The sequence below is a fragment of the Arvicanthis niloticus genome, chromosome 1 (genome assembly GCF_011762505.2).
Source record: "Arvicanthis niloticus isolate mArvNil1 chromosome 1, mArvNil1.pat.X, whole genome shotgun sequence".
In the NCBI taxonomy this organism is placed as follows: domain Eukaryota; kingdom Metazoa; phylum Chordata; class Mammalia; order Rodentia; family Muridae; genus Arvicanthis; species Arvicanthis niloticus.
In genome coordinates this window covers 18,054,408-18,074,530 of record NC_047658.1, presented here as the reverse complement: position 1 = coordinate 18,074,530, position 20,123 = coordinate 18,054,408, and the positions used below count along the sequence as shown (strand labels likewise).

Below are 20,123 nucleotides of genomic sequence, written 5' to 3'. Positions count from 1 at the left end.
ACCTCCCTGGACTACGGTTGCAATTTCACCCCAGTGAAAGGCCACCTGAGGGACCTAGAAGGTTAGGATTCAAAGGTCCCAGGCCACAAAAACTCCTTCCTCCAGGGAGCAAGACCTGAGTTTACAGCTGAGCAGGCAGGACTGAAAGCTGGCCACAGTAGGTCTCAGGTTTTAGGTAGAGACACAGGCACTGGATTTGAATCCTGCCCTAGTCCCCTGAGACTCTTAGCATCTCAAATCCTGATGTCCACCAAAATACAATAAAATTATCTCCTAAGGGATGATCTCCTAAGGCCCCTAAGGGTTTGAGAAACCAGTCAATGTGCATCAAGCACTGGCACCAAGTAGGTGCTTAACGACTACTTAAGGGCGCAGAGCATCCGGTTTTTACCTTGTTAATAGCAGCTAATGAAAATTGCCACTCACTGTTACCAATGTAATGAGTTAAGAGCTTGGAAGAGCATGGAATCTTCACCTTGGCATACGGATGAACACAATCAAGGCATTCCCATTTCACAGAACAATTGAGGCCCATGGAGATTTAATTCTTCCGGTGAGGTCCTGATCTACACAAAAGCAGCCCAGAGGGGTGGCTTGGAAGTCCCTGTCTCCCTCAATTGCTATTGCCCTCCCTTTTCCTCCAATCAGTTATACGAAACAAACACAACCTCCAAGGCCTGATGGCAGAGGTCTCTCATCCCAGTCTCTCTGGATGCTGAGGGAAGAGGATAAGCAAGTACAGGTCAGCCTGGGCTACAGATGAGTTCAAGGCCAGCCTCCACAGATGGGTGAGACCATGTCCAAAAATAAATAGAGAGCCCGGGATGCAGTGCAGCCGGAGAGCGCCTGTCTAGAATCCTCCGAGGAGCAGGGGGCATTGCTGAGAAGTAGAGCCCTTGTCTGGTATACTCTCCTAGTAAGGCGCCTGGGCTATTAGCCTAGTACACCAGTGTTTGCTGAGCATGTCTGAGACCCTGGGTTCAAAGCAACCTTTTTTAACTAAATTGTCCCCCACCTGGTAACCTATGCATGCAATTTGCAGTTATTATATGTCAGATGCCTCCAAAAAGATTCCTGACTCCACCCAGGGTCCCACGTGTATGCTTCTAGCGTCCTCTCACGGAAGCAAGCACAGGTGCCTGCCCACCAAAGGTGTGAATGCCCTCAGTGCCCAGCCAGTGCCATCCCTGCCATGCAGCTCAGCCTGACCAGGCGGTGACACACACGCAGAAATGTGCACACAGATGGGCTTGCCAGCTTCACATGACACATCTTCAAAGAAACACTGAGTCTCAGGCAGCTCAGATACTGCGAGGCAGCTGCAGCAAGAACTAGCCATCTGTGCAACTTGGGAAAATGCATGTGTGTTCAAATGCCAGCTCAGCACACTGTGCAACTTCTGCTGGGTTTTAGTTTCTAACTGCCTCAGCTCCTCTCTTTAAAAGTGAGGATGATTTTTTAATTAACTAACAAACAAAAAACAATTTGGACACTAGGTTTTACTATGAAGCCCAAACCAGATGAGAACTAGTAATCCTCCTGCCTCAGCTTTTTGAGTGCTATTACTGCCAGCCAGTGCCACTACACCCCCCAAAGATGATGATAATTGGTACACATGGGTTCATGTATGTGTGTGTGAATTCATGCACATGTGATGTACACGTGTCAGGGTGACATCTATCTTTTTTTTTTTTTTTTTTTTTTGCTGACCTGTGAGCTCCATGCATCTTAGCTGCTTCTACATCCCAGAGCTGAGATTCTACCTCCCAGAGCTGAGATTAAAGTAGGCGCCCACCATCACACCTGGATTTTTATACTGTTCTGGGGATCAAACTCATAGCGTGTTTGCTCAGTAAGCACTTTACTGGTGGAGTTTTCTCCTGGGTCTGAAAATGATAGTTTTTAAAAAATCAGATACTGCATCATTGTTTTGAAGATTAAATTAAATTATCCTGAGTTCTGCTTGCCTAGAGCCACCCATGAGCTCAGTGTAGAGCACCTGTCTAGTGCTTCTCAGGTAAGGGACTAGGGGTGGAATTCAGTGGTAGAGGCCTGCCTAGAATTGCCCAGTGAGGGGCTCGGAGGTAGAGCTAAGACGCTTTCCATCAGTTAGTGTTTGGTGCTGCCATAACTAGTACTTATACTTGTTCATTTGATCCTTAGCTGCATTTGACAAGTGAGAGAAGGGAAGAAGGTCCCAGAGGGCAAGGACCCTACCCACTCACATAGATCTGAAATGGCTGAGGTCACTTGACAGTCACTTTGGGTCTTATTGGGGTGACCTTTCTTTACATTGTTCGAAGGTGTGCCCCAGTATCTTCAATTGCTGATTCTGTACAAAGAGCTAAGTGCGGGCAGGATTTTGGTATTGCCATTTCTATGCCCATCACCAGTTTTCTATATGCGAATGCTTGTTATTCCTCACCTGCCCAAAAGATGAGGGTCAGGGAGTCTTTATTGCCCAAAGGCAACACTAAGAGATGATCAGGTGTTGTCTTGCTGCTGGTTGGTTCAGGCCAAAATAGGGATTTTGTATAATAAAGAACTAATGACCAGACCTGGGGCTGGAAGAATGGACAGTAGGACTTCTAGGGAGAGAGAGAGAGAGAGAGAGAGAGAGAGGGAGAGGGAGAGGGAGAGGGAGAGGGAGAGGGAGAGGGAGAGGGAGAGGGAGAGGGAGAGGGAGAGGGAGAGGGAGAAGGAGAAGACTACAATGATGGGGGAGACTTGAAGAGAGACAGAGGGGTGAAGACACTGAAGGAAGCAGAAAGGAGAGAACGGAGCTGTAAGCAGGTAGTGAGTGAGAACTCTTGTAGGGAGAGATGGATGGTGGAAAAGTTAGGTTACGTTTAAATGAGCTAGCTGAGAGACTGGTCTAACTAAAGGTCAATAGCTTTAAACTGTATAGAAGTCTGTGTCTTACTTAAAGCACAGGCAGGTCCATAAAAGCCCTGCATTCGGGTCTGAATCTGGAGCCTTGACTTTATGTGTATCTAGGATATTTGAGGGCCTTCTGTGTTTCTGTCACTGGGTGTGAAAAATGGAAACCAAGAAACAAAATGCACTGGCCATCCTTTTTGATTTAAAAAAAAAAAAAAAAAAAGGTAAGTAATACAATTCTTCAATTCACCAATTCTTTCCAGGCAGACAAGATGGCCTAGTGGGTGAAGGAGCTTGCCACCTAGAACTCACATGGTGGAAGAAGAGGACTGACACCTGAAGTGGAAATTTCTGTTTTCTTTGGAAAGTCAGTTACATCAATGATGTTCTCCTGGCGAACCCAGGTAAAAGGGTGTTTTGTAGAGCAGACGTGTGAAAGAACGCATGGTGGAGGCATACAAATCTGACCCCACAGATGTCAGGAACACAAGCCTCGGTTTGCTCTGCTCCACCTCGCTATTCTTCACTAACAACACACATGGACTGGTTTGCCTAACATTGTGCTGCTGAGTTCCGCTTGTGGTGACGCCTTAGAGAGAAACTCGCCAAAGAACTTCTCTTGAGGTTCCTGCAGCTTCTTGCTGCTTCTGAGTCCGAGGCCCCAGGCCAGTTGGTGAGGCTTGGACTTTCTTCAGGATTGAACTTTGGCTGCTGGTTCATGCCAAGAGGACTGGGCTATAGCTGCTGATTCGTATTTGTGTTTGCTGATATCCTGATAGCAAAGATTGGATTTGCCCCCAAAGAACTATTTCTAAACAGGCCCACTTCCCGTGTATTCTAATAACTTTTCTCTTCCACTCTCTCTGGTGGCTGGTGGGCTGGAGGGGAGGTTGAACATTTATTAAAATAGGCTGCCAAAATTTATGTCTACAGACACTCCCAAGTCATCCTCTGATCTACACATGTGTACCATGGCATGCATGTGTACACCATACAGAAGATGTGAGGAAATTTTTTAAAGTTTAGAAAGTTAACATTGAGAGGTCTGACAAGGAGATGGATGAGGGCCATCTTGGGACTGTGCAGACAAGCCTAGGGTGTTGAGGGTACTGGGAAAGATGTCAAGGGAGGCTTCGGAACTCGTGAGCTTATTTCAGGGGCATGGCAGGATCTAAGGTAGAGAGAAATGAAGGGAGGAGGGTGTGTGGGTTTGATTGAGAATGGTTTCCATTGGATCACAAGTTGAACTTGGTCCTCAGTTAGTGGAATTGAGAAGAATTAGGAGGTGGCTTTGCAGGAGTGGGTGTGGTCTTGTTGGATGAACTGTGTCTCTGAGGGTGGGCTTTGAGTTTTCAAAGGCCTGATTCACGATCAGTCTCTATCTCTCTCTGCCTACAACTCGTAGATAAGATGTCACTCTCAGTCACCCGGCCTTTATGCCTGCCTGCAGCTATGCTCCCCACCATAATGAAACTATAAGCAAAGCCAGGATTAAATGGTTTCCTTTTAAAAGTTGCCTTGGACATAGAGTTTCACCATAGCAACAGAATAGTAACTAAGACAGAGGAGATGCTTGGAGAAAGGGAGAGTCTGAGTGAGGCCTGGGTAGAAGTGGGCTGGGCTCAGTCAGTGAGGAGCCATGAGGAGCTGCTCTTCTTCATTCTCCAATATCTTCACTACTTTGGACAGTGCCTGACCTATCACAAACACTCACCAAGTTGAATGAATGAATGAATGAATGAATGAATGAACAGTCAAGGGGATGAATAAAGAAGCAATGGATGGGTGGATGGATGATGTGGTGGTTTGAGTGAGAATTGTCCCTTAGAGGGTCATGTGTTTGAACACTTGGTCCTTGGTGGTACTACTGCTTAGGGAGATTACAGAATCTTTTAAAGGCAGAGCTGTGCTGTAGGAAGTGGGTTGCTCGCCAAGGGCTTTGAGTGTTCATGGTCTCTGTCCCCTTCAAATTTCCTTTCTGCTTCCTGTTTGTGGTTGAAGGTATAATCTCTAAGCATCTCCCTCTGGTTGTCTTCTGCCAGGTTTCCTCAGCTGTCCAGACCTTCCCCTCTAGAACCAAAAGCCCAGATAAATTCTTCTACAAGTTGCTTTTGGTCATGGTGTTTTTATTTATTTATTTATTTATTTATTTATTTATTTATTTATTTATTTATTTTGTTTTTCAAGACAGGGTTTCTCTGTGTAGTCCTGGCTGTCCTGGAACTCACTCTGTAGACCAGGCTGGCCTGGAACTCAGAAATCCGCCTGCCTCTGCCTCCCAAGTGCTGGGATTAAAGGTGTACACCACCACTGCCCGGCTGTCATGGTGTTTTATTACAGCAATAGAAAAGTAGCTAATAGAGATGAATGGAGAGATGGATGATACTCAGATGGCTGGCTAGATAAGGATAAAGGGTAGAGGGGAAGACTGGTGGACCGAGGGCTGATGATGGATGATGGTGTTTGTGAATAAATATTGGAAGAAGAAATGATAGGGTAGTGGGTGAACAAATGAACCAGTTTGGACAAATCCCTTTGTTTTCCTTCCCACAATCCCCTGAGGTTCTCTCTCCACCTACCCATTCCTGCTCGCCTAATGAGAATCTCACATGATGCCACCTGACCTCACCTGAAAAACCTGTGCTTGAGGTGGGCCAAGCTAGGTCCTGGGGCTCAAAGAGAAGCTATACAGATTCATATACAGCTCTGCCTGGAGATAGTTGCCCATCCCTCCCAGTGTTCAGTATAGCTAGAGATAACCTCAAGAGAGAGGTCAGCCAAGTTGCCAGGGTTGTGCAGAGGGAAATAGGAAAAAAAAACCCTCCAGAGCTGCCGCCAGCACTGCTGCAGTTCTGACATCATTTGTAGAACTGGAGGAAAGTGCTGACTCAGGAATGTGGGTCCTGGGCTTGTGGCCAAGGGTTACTGATGGCCTGACAGAGGTGGCAGGAGTAGCAGAGAGAAGTAATTGGCAGCTGGACAGAGGGAGCAGCCAGGGAACAGAGGCAGAAAATTGAAGAAATGGAGACACAGAGCGATAGATACGAAGAGAGGGAGGAGGAGAGAAGAGATACAGGGAGAGATGTACCAGGTAGAGATGTACAGGACAGAGAAGGGGCGGGCCGCACACGGAAAGTTGGGTGTGAAGTTTGGTGAGTCAAGCTCAGAAAAAGTTGAATGTGGGAGGGGCTCAGGAGGCTCCTCCCCTCCCTGAGGAAGTGCTGGCTGATGGTTATTGGTGGAGGGGGAGCCATTTTTCTTTAGTAGTATAGCTGTTTGCAAGTTGTTTCACTGTAGTAAATAACCACACCCAGACTCATACAGTTCTAATTAAACTCAGTGGGTTAAAAAAAATGCTGGACACTGGCAGCGCACACCTTTAACCTCAGCAGTTGGGAGGCAGAGGCAGGTGGATATCTGTGAGTTCAGGGCCAACCTGCTCTGCAGAAAAAGTTCCAGAACAACCAGGGCTACAAAGAGAAATCCTCTCTCGAAAACCAAAAACTAAACTAAACTAAACTAAACTAAAAGTAGGAGGGGGAAAGATGTTGGGAAGAAGAGTTCCAGAGGATTGGGGGAGGGGGAAATAAGAGAGGTGAATGAGAGATAGAGAAAGTGACAGTGTTGGAGAGATGCCCGGAGGAAGCAAGAGACAGCAGAGAGGTCTGAGGAGGTTCTGAGAGGCTAGGTGTGATCAGAATACAATATACACATATATGAAATTGCCAAATAATAAATGAAATATATGTATGCATCTGTGTGTATATCTGATGTATTTATTTATTTTTAAGAACTTAGGTTGGGTTCCAGAGAGAGAAAAGAGAACTGAATTTGGAGAACTGATAGTTGTTCCGGCTACTTTTCTATTGCTGTGATAAAATGCTGTTACAAAGGGCGACTGAAGGAAGAAAAGGGCTTATGTGGATCACACTTCCAAGGCACAGTCCACTCCTGAGGGAAGCCAAGGCAGGAACCTGAAGGCAGGAACTGTGGATGAAAGTTGCTTTCTAGCTTGCTTGCAGACCCAGGCTTCTGCTTAGCTATCTTATAAATTCCAGGCCCACCTGCCTAGGGAATGGTACCACCCAAGTGGGCTGGGTCTTGCAACAGCCATTAACAATCCACAATCCGAGCTAGGCAGTTTCTCAAATAAGGCTTCTTTCTGATGACTCCTAAGTTGTGTGGAGTTGACAGTTAACCAGGACAGAGAACTTTCACTGAGCCATTTCACTGGCAAGAGAAAAGAAACTGATCTCAGAGACCATGAGTGTAGTGGTTTGAATGAGATGTTCCCCCACAGTTTTGGACATTAAATACTTGATGCCTAATTGTGGCACTGTTTGGAGAGTTTAGGTGCGGCCTTGCTGCACCTAAACTCTCCAAACTCTGGGTCATGCTTTCAGAGTTAAAAAACTTGGGCCACCCCCAGTTTGCTCTCTGATTCCTAATGACAGTTAAAATGGGAGCCATCAGCTTTCTGTTCCTGCAGCACAATCCCCTGCCACCACTGATTCTTATCCCTGGGGAAGTAAAAGGCCACATAAATCTTTTCTAAGTTGCAGTGGTCATGGTGTTGTTGTTTTGTCTTTTTTTTTTTTCTTTTGAAGATTTTATTTTTTGTATGTATATGAGTACACTGGTATGTCAGACAACCAGAAGAGGGCATCAGATCCCATTAGAGATGGTTGTGAGCCACCATGTGGTTGCTGGGAATTGAACTCAGGACCTCTGGAAGAGCAGTCAGTGCTCTTAACCGCTGAGCCATCTCTCCAGCCCAGTCATGGTGTTTTATCACAGCAACAGAAATGAAGACTGGTCTTAGTTGCTTAGCCTTCCAGGCTGCCCTGCCTGATCTGAGCCTGTATTCTCTTCTTCTACATACTATAGTCTCACAGGGATAGGAAGGGCAAGGTCCACTGGGCTGGGGTTGCATTGTTAGACACAAGAGGTTCACTCATTCATTCATACATTCAATGTATATGTCTCTGGGCAGTGAAAGAGACATAAGTGGGCTTAGGTGTTCCTGTGGCCATGGCAGTCAAAAATGCTCCTTGTCCTACAGAGATGGAATTGGAAAAGGCGGCTGAATGAGAGAAAGGGAAGGTCCAGGGAAGAAGCAGAGTGGTTGCATTGTTGCACACAGGACTCATGTTCAAATCCCTGAACCACATGTATGCAGAGACTGCTGGTGTCCACTCAGGGTTGTGCTCATTGGGGGACATGCACATACCCAGGAGAAACGCTGGGAATCACGGTTACGGAAGACTGAATGAGATCATTGAGATATATGGGCTTTTTAAGTGGCCAGTAACAGCCAGGCATAGTGGGGCACAACTTTAATTCCAGCACTCGGGAGGCAGAGGCAGGCCAACTGTGTGTAGGCCATCCTGGTCTACATAGCAGTAAGTTCTTGGTGGAGGGGGTACACAGTGAGCACTGTGTTGAAGGAAAAAAAAAAACTAAACTAAAAACCAGTCCCCTTCCCCTAAACAAAACAACCAACCAAAACCAGCTACACTGACTGAAGCTTAGGTTTCTCAATTTCTAACAAAAATGGAGAGTTTCAGGCACAGCTGGATCCAGCCATGCTGTCTTCCCTCCATATCTCTTTGCTTCAGGCAAGTTCTGTATCTGCAAGATAACACAGTGGCCACGCCTACCCTTAGAGAAAGAGAAAGAGATGCCTTAGCGGTGCTCCTGAATCTGGAGTGATTGGTAAACTTGTCTCAGAAAGCCACAGTGAAACAAAGACCACTTGGGAAGGGAGAGTAGGGACTCTATCCTCAGAATGGGCGTGGTGACAGGTTCCTGTCGTTTCTGATCCTGGAAGGCAAGGACTTGCCTGGATGAGGGAGTGAGTTCATGATCAGACTGAGATACATAGGCAGTTATTAAGAGGGAGAAGCAAGCTACAAAAAGGGAGCCTTGTGGTGCCTAGACGAAACAGCTAAAGGTTTCACAGCCTCCTCGCTTCACAGTTCCATTCTCACAAAGGATAGTCTGCCGGACACCTGTCTGCATAAAGACCCCAAAGCCTGACTGACACTCAACGCCACTTTTCTTACATTCAGGAATAAGAGCCCCAGCCTTGCTCTCACTTTCGGCACCATGGTAACCAGACCTTGCCTACCGTCTCCCCCCCCCGCACCCCCCCAAGAGAACTCGGTTTCTGTTTGTCTCCAGGAGTCTAGCCGGTGCTGAGCAGAGGGCAAGTGGGCTGAGAGGGGAAGAGAGGAGGGCGGGGCGGCGGGGGTGGTGGCAGAAGTAGCTATGGAAGAGAGACTGAGGAATGGGCCTGGAAGAAGAGGAACGGGAAATAGGGAGGCTCAGAGAGGGTGACAAGATTGGGGAAGGACTGCAATGAGGAGAGGGCAATCCAGGGGGCTGGGGAGGTGCTGGGGAGGCTGATGGAGAAAAAGACCAGGGAGGTGGGGGAGAGGGCAGAGACTTATGGGAGAAACCTGGAAAACAGCTGGAACAGGGGGGTTAGAGGGAGGCAGACAGAGAATTGGGAAAACCGGGGACAGGGATGCCTCAGGAGGCGTGAAGAAAGAGAGGCCATGAGACAGGAAGAGAAGGGGACGAAAGAAGAGATGCAGGAAAGCAGGATGTGGGGCGCACACCGAGTCCCGGAGGTTAGGGGAAAGCGCGTGTCCTTGTGGTCTCAGCCTTCCAGTTCCGTGTTTGTCCCTCGTGGTTTCAAAGAGCAAGAAGCAGGAGTCCAGGGAAAGAGCTGGGGTGTGTGGCCCAGTACGAGCACCTCGCCCCATCTTCCTGGACCTCCCCCGACCCGCCTCTCCAGGATGCAGCCTGAGATGGAGCCTTTCGTCTCCCCCAACGTGGGTACGCACAGGGAGACAGGTGAGCAGATCCGGGGGGGGGGGGGGCGAACCGGCATTCCCACACAGTTGGTCCTCGAGACTTGAACTACATTTCCCAGGAGCCCCTGCCTTTCTCTGGCTGGTTACAGAACTGCTTTTCCCAGGGTTGGGGGGGGGGGGTGTCTGCAAGTCTCTGGCCAGTGTGGTAAGCCTCAAACTACATCTCTCAGAAGATGTTGCAGTTCCTCTGCTAATACTCTGAGCTCATACTACTTTTCCCAAGAGGCTCCCTTGCCAATAGTCTGGAATCAAAACTACATTTCCCAGAAGGCCTTGCAGATCCCTAGCAAGGACTGGACTACAACTACTTTTCTCAAGGAACTCTGCAGGTCCCCAGCCAGTGTTCTGGGTACAGAACTACACTTCCCACCAGACTCTGCAGTTACCGGGCTAATTAATAATCTTTTAACACGAAGTGCTGCTGCTACCTGAACGCTACTTCTGGGCCCAAAACTACATATCCCATGAGACACTTGTAGTTCCCAGCTAATACTCTGATTCAGAATTCCAGTCCCTTCACCCTCTGCAGTGCCTTGGCAAATACCTTCGGTTTACAAAGAATTTATCATGAAATGCTGCAGTAGTTCAACGTCTTCCTGTCCACAGTCCCTGATTCTCATTTTTAGATGTCCCCACCACAAACCCAGATGCAGAACTAAACCCTAGGTGCCAATCTTCCACCCCAGCCCCACTCAGACACTCCCTCATCACACACCCCACTTCCACCTGCCCGTCATCTCTGTCTTACTGTCTTTGGGTCTTTTCTTTGTCCGTAGTTTTACAGTTTGCCACAGGAACCTTGCCTCTCCGTCATTAAGTCTCTCTGCTTCACCTGGGCTCAACCTGGTTCCAGGGAGTCTCCCTAACAACAGCTAGACTATAGCTGTCTCTTGCCTGCGTCAGCCCTAGGGCTTGCAGCCCGTTTCAGCACAGCTCACCTCCCAAATGCTGAGTGACATCCCAAGAAGACTCCGGATGGCCATAAGTAACTGAACCATAGTTGTAGTTACATAAGTAACTATGTAAAAGTAGAAATGGCATTGTTCTGCGCAAAAAGCACAAAGAGATTAAAATCAGGGACACCATTATGGACCCAGTTTCTTTCATGTCTCAGAGTTTTGATTTGAGATACATTTCCTTGGCGTACCACATAACTTTGTCTTGCTTATCTCATGGTCACATTCCCAACCATCCTTCCCAGAAGTCTTCATTCTGAGGGCTCCCTGGATGTCCTTCCCTACCGTCTCAACTGCAAACACTAAGCCATCTGCCTCGCTCTACCTAGTAAGAGGAACAAGATGACCTAATCATTCCAGCTCTGGCTGCTGCCGAGGCCCCTTTAACAAGAAGCATTGCTACTGGGTCTCAAGCAGTCCTAGTTTTTTGGATGCTTACCTGGTGGAGATGACGAACCGGAGTTGGAACATTTTGGTTTAAGCCTAATGACTATTTCTGAGTACCTGGGGACAGAGCTATAAACCTTAAGACCAGCCCCCATGTGATTGCCTTCCTTCATCTAGACCCCCACCTCCAAAAGATTCTACCGTCTTCAAAACCACTGTTGCTACCCAACTGGGTATCATTTGCTCAAACATGTGAGCGAATAGGGGTTTTTCACATCCAAACTACAAAATCTAGCAAATTCCTACAGTCTGTAAGTCTCACTGTAGACTACTATTCCTCAGGGAAGCCTTCTGTGATTGCCCCAGGGAAGAATTTCCTCTCTGCTTCTAAACTGGGAGTTCTCAGGGGGGCAGAGTGGATATTAGTCATTTGGCTAATACTCTTTTTAAGTGTTCTGGTGAAAGGATGTTCTCCATTGTCCTCCAAGATACACAGGAAGCATACAGATGCTGTTAAGGAGTGAAATTCTTGCATCAATTAATTAATAAATACCTCTTTTTCAGTGTTTGGAATCAAACCTAAAGATTTGTGGTGTCAGACACACCACTTGGCAGTTTGGGCTGCATGGTTCTGGTTTTGGAGTTAAGGATATAAGTAAGGGTTATAAACTCTTCCTCTGCAGCTAAGGAAAGCTGCTGATATCAGGCGTGTGCAGGCGTGTATGTCCTGCCTGGAGGCTCGGAGAGGCCATTGCATGAAGCTGTGAATGGGAAGCCTGGGTTGTGTTGGAGACCTCAAGATGTTGGAGATGCCAGAGCTGTGGGATGGCTGCAGAAGAAAGCTGCCAACAGGGAGCAGGTGGGACCTGTCACCAGACTGTCTTGACCCACCAGCTCCTGAATAATGACACAAAGACTTACATTTATTTATGAAGCCTAGACCTTTGAACTTGAACTTCTGAACGTTTTTGTTGGGATTGTATGGGCATGGGTACTTCTGAAGTTGGAATGAATGCATTTTTGCATTATGATATGACTCTAAGCCTATGGGGGCCAGGAAGTGGAATGTGGTTTGAATAAGAATAGCTCCCTCTAGGCACATATATTTGAAAGCTTAGTCACCTGGGAGTGGAAATGTTTTAAAGGATTAGAAGTAGTAGGCGGTGTGGCCTTATTGGAGGAAGTGTGTATTAGGGATGGGCTTTGAGGTTTCAAAAGCTCATGCCAGGTCCAGTCAGTCTGTCTGTCTGTCTGTCTGTCTGTCTGTCTCTCTCTCTCTCTCTCTCTCTCTCTCTCTCTCTCTCTCTCTCTCTCTCTCTGTGTGTGTGTGTGTGTGTGTGTGTGTGTTGCTCTCTCAGCTTGAGAATCATAATATGGCTCTCAGCTACTTCTTCAGAACCTCTCCCACCTGCCGCCATGCTTCCTGCCATGATGCTAATGGCCCAAAGCTTCTGAAACTGTAAGCAAGTCCCCAGTTAAGTGCTTTCTCTTATAAGATTTGCCTTGGTCATGGTGTCTCTTCTCAGCAACAGAACAGTGACTGAGACATTGGGGGATTCTAGGCAGCTGCTGTACTCCTGATCTCCAGGCTCAGCCTTTTGTTATCTGAGGCAGGGTCACAGTTTTTAGCTCGGGCCAGCCTGGAATTTTTGAACTCCTTGTGTAGCCTTCTGAAGAGCTGGGATGATGGACTCTGGCCACCAGGCCTGTTAGTTTGTGTACCTGTGTGGTGCTGGGAAAAGCTATGAAGTTGCTCTACCACTGAGTAATGTACTTTTGTCAATCCAGTGCATAATTATGGGACTAGACATGCTGTCATGGCTCAGAAATATCTGGTGTGTCTTTAACATCCCCTTTCCTGAGAAGTCATTCTCGTTCTTCACAGAGATTTCTGAGGTTGCCATGCCGTATCATCCAAGTGACCAAACACACACTTCCAGGGCATAGCTTTCCTTCTATGTTGTCAGGATAGAAATTCAGAGAGCTTTGCTATTGAGAGCCATACCCTATGGCACGATGAAGACAATAGTTTGGTGAGCTCACTTCTCCTAGCAACACCTAGCTGCAGCACGAGCGAGTCCTCTGTGTTTCACATGGGCACCCCATTACATTTGGGGGGGTCATTGTACAGACCATATATTGCAGACACAATCTCATTTTTTACCAATTTCGACTTCAGCTATGTCTTTGTATGAGTGTGTGTGCATGTGTGTGTGTGTATAAGTCAAAGTTGACATCAGGTGTCTTCTTCAGTCACAGGCTACTTTCTTTTTTGAGACAGGATCTCTCACTGGCTTGAAGCTCACAGATTCAGTTAGACTGGCTGACCAGTGAGCCCCAGTGATCTTTGTCCACCTTGCCAGCACTGAGATTATAGGCTTTTATATTATGTCCATCTCTTACATGAGTTCTGAGGATCACACTTAAGTATTCATGGCTGAGTATTATCTTAGTTTCTTTCCCATTGCAGTAACAAAATACCTTGACCACCACCCCCAGAAAAATTAAGATACAAAGGGATTATTTAGTTCCCAATCCCAGGTCTATGACAACAGGGAAATCAAGGTATCCAGAACCTGAAGAAGCTGGTCATATCACATGGCAAGAGCAGAGAGCAATAAATCCATCCATGAATGCATGCTGGTGCTCTGCTTGCTGTCTCCCCCCTTGGTCATACAATCTAGATCCTGGTGTAGGGAATGGTGCTGCCCACAGTGGGTGTGCTTCCCACCTCAGTTAGCATATCCAGTTTCCACAGACATACCCACAGAACAACCTGATCTGGGCAGTTTCTCGATAAAACTTTCTTCCAAGGTGATTCTAGATTGTGCCAAGTCGACAATTAAAACCATTTGTCACACAAGGCCATCATACCACTGACTGAGCCACCTCACTAGCCCCATCCAAATTGCTGGGACTTTTTAAGGACCCATATCCACCAGGCCACAATGACAGCTGACAAAATTCACGATTCTCCCAGGAGCTTCTCCTGTGTGGTACATATTTAGATTCTTATGTCTAAATCAGGACATAAATCCCTGACTTGTGCCCCAGTCTATTTGCTTGGTTCTTTGGTTGTTTTAATTTCCAGTTGGTTTGACAGAGTTAGGCGTCAAGCAGTTTACACAATGGATGCAACGCATGTCCCCAGGGACCTTTCCAGGTGACACTCATCCTGGACCTCTGCACTTGGCACTTTCTAGGACAAGAACATTGAGGGTGCGACTGGAAAGATGGCTCAGTGCTTGCAGCTCTTGCAGAGGACCCAAGTTCAGTCTTCACCACTCATGCCTACCTACCCCCTACCACCTGCAACTCTAGCTCCAGTAGATCTGACTATAAGTATTTCAGTCCATAAGTATGGACTTTGGCCTCCATAAGTATGTCAGTCCTGTGCACACACAAAATTAAAGTAAAATAAATTTTAAATGTCAATGACGCCGAAACCACGCTGCAGCTGTGGCCTGGGTATGGCGATGCACACCTACCATCCTAGCACTCAGGAGGTTGAGGTAGGAGGATCACCATGAGTTCAAGGTCAGCCTGGGCTACTTAATGAGTTCAAGACAGCCTGGGCTGTAGATTGAGACCCTGCCTCAAAACACCATTAAAAAGGTAGGAGATGGCTCCGTCAGCAAAGTGCTTGCCGTGCATGCGTAAGGGCCCAAGTTCAACCCCGCAGAACCCATATTAAACAAAACAAAATGGGCAGGAAGGCAGCTCTTGCAGAGGAGTATTTGCTTTCAGGTACCCACACCAGGCAGCTAACCACCACTGGTTATCCCAGCTTTGGAAGATCCGATGCCCTCTTCTGGCCTCTTTGGGCATTCACACAAGTGTGGACCACACATACTCAGACACAATTGGAATTAAAAGCAAAGCTTTCAACAACAAAGCAGGCGTGGTGGTACATAGCTGTAATCCCACCACTGCACAGGCAGAGACAGGTGGATCCCTGGGGCTCACTGAACAGTGGCCAGTCTACTGATTCTGTCTGAAAACACAAAGTGAGCAGAGCCTTAGGAACAACACCTGAGGTTGACCTCTGACTTGCACACACATGTGCGCACACACAAAGACATGTACACAAGCATATAGTGGAACTTTCTTGGAACCTCGGTGGTATAATGATGACACGGAGGCTTTTATATAGTTCAAAGCATAGACCTTTAGCTAGGGCTGTCTCCCAGCTACCCTAAACTTGACAATCTCGCCCCCCACTGGCCAGATGGCTAGCTCTGTGCCTCTCTGCTCACTGTAGTCTGTCCTGTTCTCCTCTGTCCATTCTCTGAATCTTCAGGGTTTCTTTCTTCCCCCAGCCCTTTCTGCCCAGGAAGTTCTACCCTCTACTTCCTGCCCAGCTATCGGCCTTCAGCTCTTTATTACAACCCATCAGTACAATTCTAGAGTGCCTTTAGGCAGGTGAGGGCTGTCTGACCTTCACAGTATTTACAAAAATTAACAAATAAAAATACTCAGTGGTGGAGCACCTGCCCAGCCCTTTGAAAGGCCCCAGGTTTGATTCCCAGCATCATTATGAAGTGCTTGACCCGTCACAGTGACACATACTGGAAAACATCTGTGTTTGAAGTATGACAGAAGGGAAGATGAAAAACAGCCAGTAAGGCATGGATTCTGCTAAAACTCAGATTAAAGTGGTGGTACACCCCTGCAATCTCAGCAAGAGAGGCAGAGGCAGGTGGCCCTCTGAGTTTAAGGTCAGCCTGGTCCTCAGAGTGAGTTCCAGGACAGCCAGGGCTACAAAGGGCCTTGGACTGTTGCTGTCAACCAAGGTCCCCACACCACATCTAGAAGAACATGTGTCCACCAAGGGAGTGTGTTATTTTAAATGCAAGACGGAGCATCTGGGGGCTTTAAACACAGGGTGCTGATGTGAGATACAGCCATCAGTTCTGAGCCAGGTGTGGGGCTGTTACATACTTTTTGTTGTTTATGTGCTTAACAGTTCTATGTCTGGTCTTTGCTAAGACATAACTGCACAGCGCTTTCATCTTCCTGTCTTGCTTTAGTGGCCCTGTCTGGAGTTGATGTCTGGGGTAATCGGTAGGCCAGGAGGAGCATCTTAAATCCTTGAGCTGTCAGGGGCAATGCTTCTATCTTTTGCCTTGAAACACAATAACATAAAGGAGTCAGATACTAATCTGTGTCAAAGAGTGTGTTGTGAGACGCTTGAACTCTCTAGGACAACTTGGGAGCCTAAGACCCCTCTACATTGTTGCAGGGTGTATCCATCCCCACTGGGTTGAAGCTGAGTTACTCCAACCACATTCTAGCCTATCTGAAGGAAGGAGCCAAACACCAATTCCCTCCCTCCCTCCCTCCCTCCCTCCCTCCCTCCCTCCCTCCCTCCCTCCCTCCCTCCCTCCTTCCCTCCCTCCCTCCCTCCTTTCCTTTCTTCTCCCTCTCTTTTCTTCTTCTTCCTCCTCCTCTTTCTTCACCTCTCCCTCCTCCCCACACTCTTCCTGTGAGACACAGGCTGGCCCACAGTCACTGTGTAAACAAGACTGCCTTTGAGCTTATGGCAACCCCCCTGCCAAAGTCTTCCCAGTGCTGGGATGACAGGCCTGCACGCTATGCTCACTCTCACTCATACCATTAGTGAGAACTTGGTTGCCAGACCACAGAGGAGCTGGTCAGGGAGGCCAGATACCCTTGCACCTGTATAGCTCTGGGGCTGAAGCGAAGAGGGAGAAAGTAGGTCATGTGTGCCAATTTTCTAGTCAAGTGAAAAGAGAGGCCCATTAGCTAATGATAAGGGTGGCAAGAACGGGGTCACATGTGAGGAACTTAACAGTCAAGTTCCAACCAACAGGCTGGAGTTTGGTATTAATTCTGGTGCAGAGGGCTGGAGAGATGGCTCAGCAGGTAAGAGCACTGACTGTTCTTCCAGAGATCCTGAGTTCAATTCCCAGCAACCACATGGTGGCTCACAACCATCTGTAATGGGATCTGATGCCCTCTTCTGGTGTGTCTGAAGACAGCTACAGTGTACTCACATACATGAAATAAATAGATCTTTTTAAAAAACTTCTGGTGCAGAGTGGTTGTTCTCTCTTGCTGGCTCCCTTTAGACTGCGCCTAGCCAGGAAACAGTCTCAGCACCATGATGGAAGGGTGGATTTTGTAGCTTCCAGATGGCATCTCAGAGACTAGCCTCTGAGTTCTAAGTTTCTGGAGTGATGTGCACACTGCTGGGTGATTCTCTTCTGAAAGGAGTTATGGCCTCAGAGGGTTCTTGGCAGGTGACACTGGGTTCTTTTATCACTAGGATCCCTCGTTGTTGATCTTGAGTCTATGGAGGAGTCCATGTCTCGGAGCCTGGGCAGGCCTGCCAAATCCTCGTGAGTACTCCCTGGGCCCATGACCTGTGACAGCTCCTGCAGAGGTGACAGCAGCAGCCCCTGACCTGAAAGTCCCTTTCCTTGCTTTGTCCACCTCTTCCTCCCTTCCTCTTCCTCTCTCTCCTTCTCCTCCTTCCCTCTCTCTTTCCCTCTCTCCCACACACACAGGAAGCAGTACCTGCGGCAGGTCATCTCTGAGTATGAGGCGCTGGACCGGGAGCTCCCATGTATCCGAAAGTTCTCAGAACCGCCCTCTGCCCAGCCCCTCTGCCTTTGCATGGAGACTTCGGTGAGTGGCCATCAGCTTTCTGCATAGTTCAGGTGGTGATGGATCAGACCTGAGGTCGCTGGAGGTTAAGTTCAGGTTAAGGACCGGGCATGGTAGTGTGTGTTTATTACCTCAGCACTCTAGCAGCAAAGTCTGGAGGAGCAGGAATTCAAGGTCAGCCTCAGATACATGGTGAGTTTGAAGCCAGCCTGGGCTACCTGAGCTCCTGTCTCAAACAGAACAACAAAAAAACAAACACATACACACACACACACACACACACACACACACACACACACACACGAGACCATGACTGCTTGTGTCTGATGTTAAGAGGCACCTACTGTGCATATACTAGGCCCAAGCCTTAAAGCACCCCTTTAGGTGTCTATGTGACTTTACTTTTCATGGGTGCTGCTGTCCTCATTTCTTGGGGACAAGTCCCCATTCCATCTCTCCTCTCCTTAGTGCCTTTAAGGAAGGGACCCCAGTATACCACCCTGGGTGCAAGGCATCTCTTTCCAGCTCAGAAGCTAAGCAGGCCTGGTTAGCCATGGGTGGGAGAGGCCTTCCAGACTCTCCTAATATCTAACAGGTGGAGGTCAGAGGACAACTCACTGCTCTCCCCACCCCTTTGTGTGGGCTATAGGGCTTGAACTCGAGTCATCAGGATTGCACAGTAAGCGCCTTTACCCACTAAACCGGCCAGTCAGCCCATCACCAGTGATTTTATATGCTTGGACAGCTGGTTTTTTCCCTTTGTCACCATGGCCAGTGACCAGCACATCTCCTCAAACTTCTTCTGGCCCTTCTGATAACTGCACTCCCTTGAGATCACAGGTTCAAATAGAATCCTCCAAAACTGTAAGGCACCATCCATGGCTGGTCTCTGGGAGAGTTTCCCTGTAGGGTGGTGAAATTGTTATCAGTCTGGTTTCTGAGAATGACCTTGAGTGGCAAATGCCTTCACACCCGAGAGACACCGGTGGTGTACTCTTTTGACAAGAGTGTCCCAACCTAGCGGTTCAGCAGGTGGAGTCTGGACCAGGCTCCAACCTGGGAGATAAGGGCTGAAGCTGATGCATCCCCACGCAGGAGGATTTCACGCACCTGGAGGTGCTGCAGGCTCTGGAGGCCGAGCTGCCCGGGGCCATGGAAAGCGGGCGCGTGAGCAGCATCCGCTATGAGAATATGAATGTCATCTGCGGTACCGCGGGCCGCAGGGACAGGTGAGCCCATGCATGGGAGTGATCTAGAGTGAGAGGCTGAGGGAGGGACATAACTGGGAGGGTTATAGCCAGGGAGCCTAATGCTCCCCAAACGGAGCTGGGAGGTGGAGTCAGAATGAGGGCGGGCGAGGGGCGGAGCCTAGCATCACCAAAAAAGGAACACAATGAGGGGACCGAGCCTAGAGCAGGTTGGTGGGTGAAGTCAGAGTGTAGAGGTGAGTGAGGGGTGGAGCAAAAAGCAACTGAAAGACTTGGAGCCTAGAGTGAGTTGGTAAAGAGGCGGGTCCTAAAGTGAGAGGGTGAGGTCAAGATAAAGGGGGGACCGTGGGTTTTGAGGCCCAGAACCACTCAGAGGGACGCATTTTAGGTTGAGCGGCATTTTTGGCAAAATCAGAATGAAGATGGCATTGGAGGGCTGGCCTGGGCTGAGTAGCATTTAGGGCAGAGTCAGAGTCAGGATGACATTGAGGGGGCAGGCCCTATGCCGAATGGCTTTTCTGGCCGAGTAGCGACTGCAGTGACGCCCGCAAACGAAGGCGGCCAGGGTGAACCCAAAGACGTCTCTCGGTATTCGCTTCGCCCGCAGGTGGCTCATCACCGTCACAGACTTCCAGACGCGCTCACGCCTGCTGCGCTCCGGGCTCAGTCTCCGTGGAACCGCGTACCCACTGGTGCGCCATGACGATCTACTGCTGGGGGACTACCGTTTGCACCTGCGCCGCTCCCTGGTCCGACGGCGCATGCTCGAAGCCCTCGGTGCGGAGCCTTCCGACGAAGATTGACGCACAGCGGGGGCGGGTCCCAGCTGCGCCCCGCCCCCAGACCCGGCGAAACGAGAAGGCGTGGCCTCCCTAGGAAGGAGGCGGGGCTGGCTCGAGGGGGTGGATACTGTGAGTTTAATTATAAAGAATGACCTGATACAAAAGCCATTTCTCTCGGCAAAGTCGTGTTGGGCGTGGGGGGCGGGGCGAACCTCCACTGTCATCCACTGCCTGGTCACAACCCATCCCTGCGATCCTGCAGGACGAGCCCAACTCCTTTCACGTCCCCTCCCGCCCCCTTGGAAGACAGTTCTAGGGCTTTTATTTCAGGTTTTCCCCCCTTTTGGATTTGTGTGTTCTAGGTTTTTTTTTTATTTTTATTTTGCTTTGTATATTTTT

The 20,123-nt window shown here is 48.5% G+C and overlaps 1 protein-coding gene and 1 long non-coding RNA gene across 3 annotated transcripts; one reads left to right on the top strand and one right to left on the bottom strand.

Moving 5' to 3' along the window:
• The first annotated feature begins 9,086 nt into the window (after window positions 1-9,086).
• C1H19orf81 (chromosome 1 C19orf81 homolog) lies at window positions 9,087-19,885 on the top strand. Of its 2 annotated transcripts, XM_076933190.1 has the most exons (5): window positions 9,087-9,741; window positions 17,394-17,466; window positions 17,635-17,755; window positions 18,830-18,963; window positions 19,550-19,885. In XM_076933190.1, exons 1-5 carry the CDS (start codon window positions 9,288-9,290, stop codon window positions 19,743-19,745), a joined length of 978 nt encoding a protein of 325 aa, XP_076789305.1. In that variant the 5' UTR covers window positions 9,087-9,287; the 3' UTR covers window positions 19,746-19,885. The 2 variants fall into 2 exon arrangements, 1 of the variants encoding a protein (XP_076789305.1); XR_004608142.2 differs by lacking the exons at window positions 9,087-9,741; window positions 17,394-17,466; window positions 17,635-17,755; window positions 18,830-18,963 and adding an exon at window positions 19,087-19,178 and having other exon boundaries at window positions 19,550-19,692.
• LOC143442119 (uncharacterized) lies at window positions 16,530-18,872 on the bottom strand. Its single transcript, XR_013110081.1, has 3 exons — window positions 17,866-18,872; window positions 17,645-17,774; window positions 16,530-17,502 (listed from the first exon to the last, which is right to left on the bottom strand). It is a non-coding gene; the product is annotated as an uncharacterized LOC143442119 (long non-coding RNA).
• Window positions 19,886-20,123: the final 238 nt, after the last annotated feature.

Coding starts and splice junctions, on each gene's coding strand:
- C1H19orf81 (XM_076933190.1), top strand. CDS start 9,288: ATGGAGAAAAAGACCAGGGAGGTGGGGGAGAGGGCAGAGACTTATGGG. Junction 9,742..17,393: donor GGGTACGCACAGGGAGACAG/GTGAGCAGATCC, acceptor TTTTATCACTAG/GATCCCTCGTTGTTGATCTT. Junction 18,964..19,549: donor ACCGCGGGCCGCAGGGACAG/GTGAGCCCATGC, acceptor CTTCGCCCGCAG/GTGGCTCATCACCGTCACAG.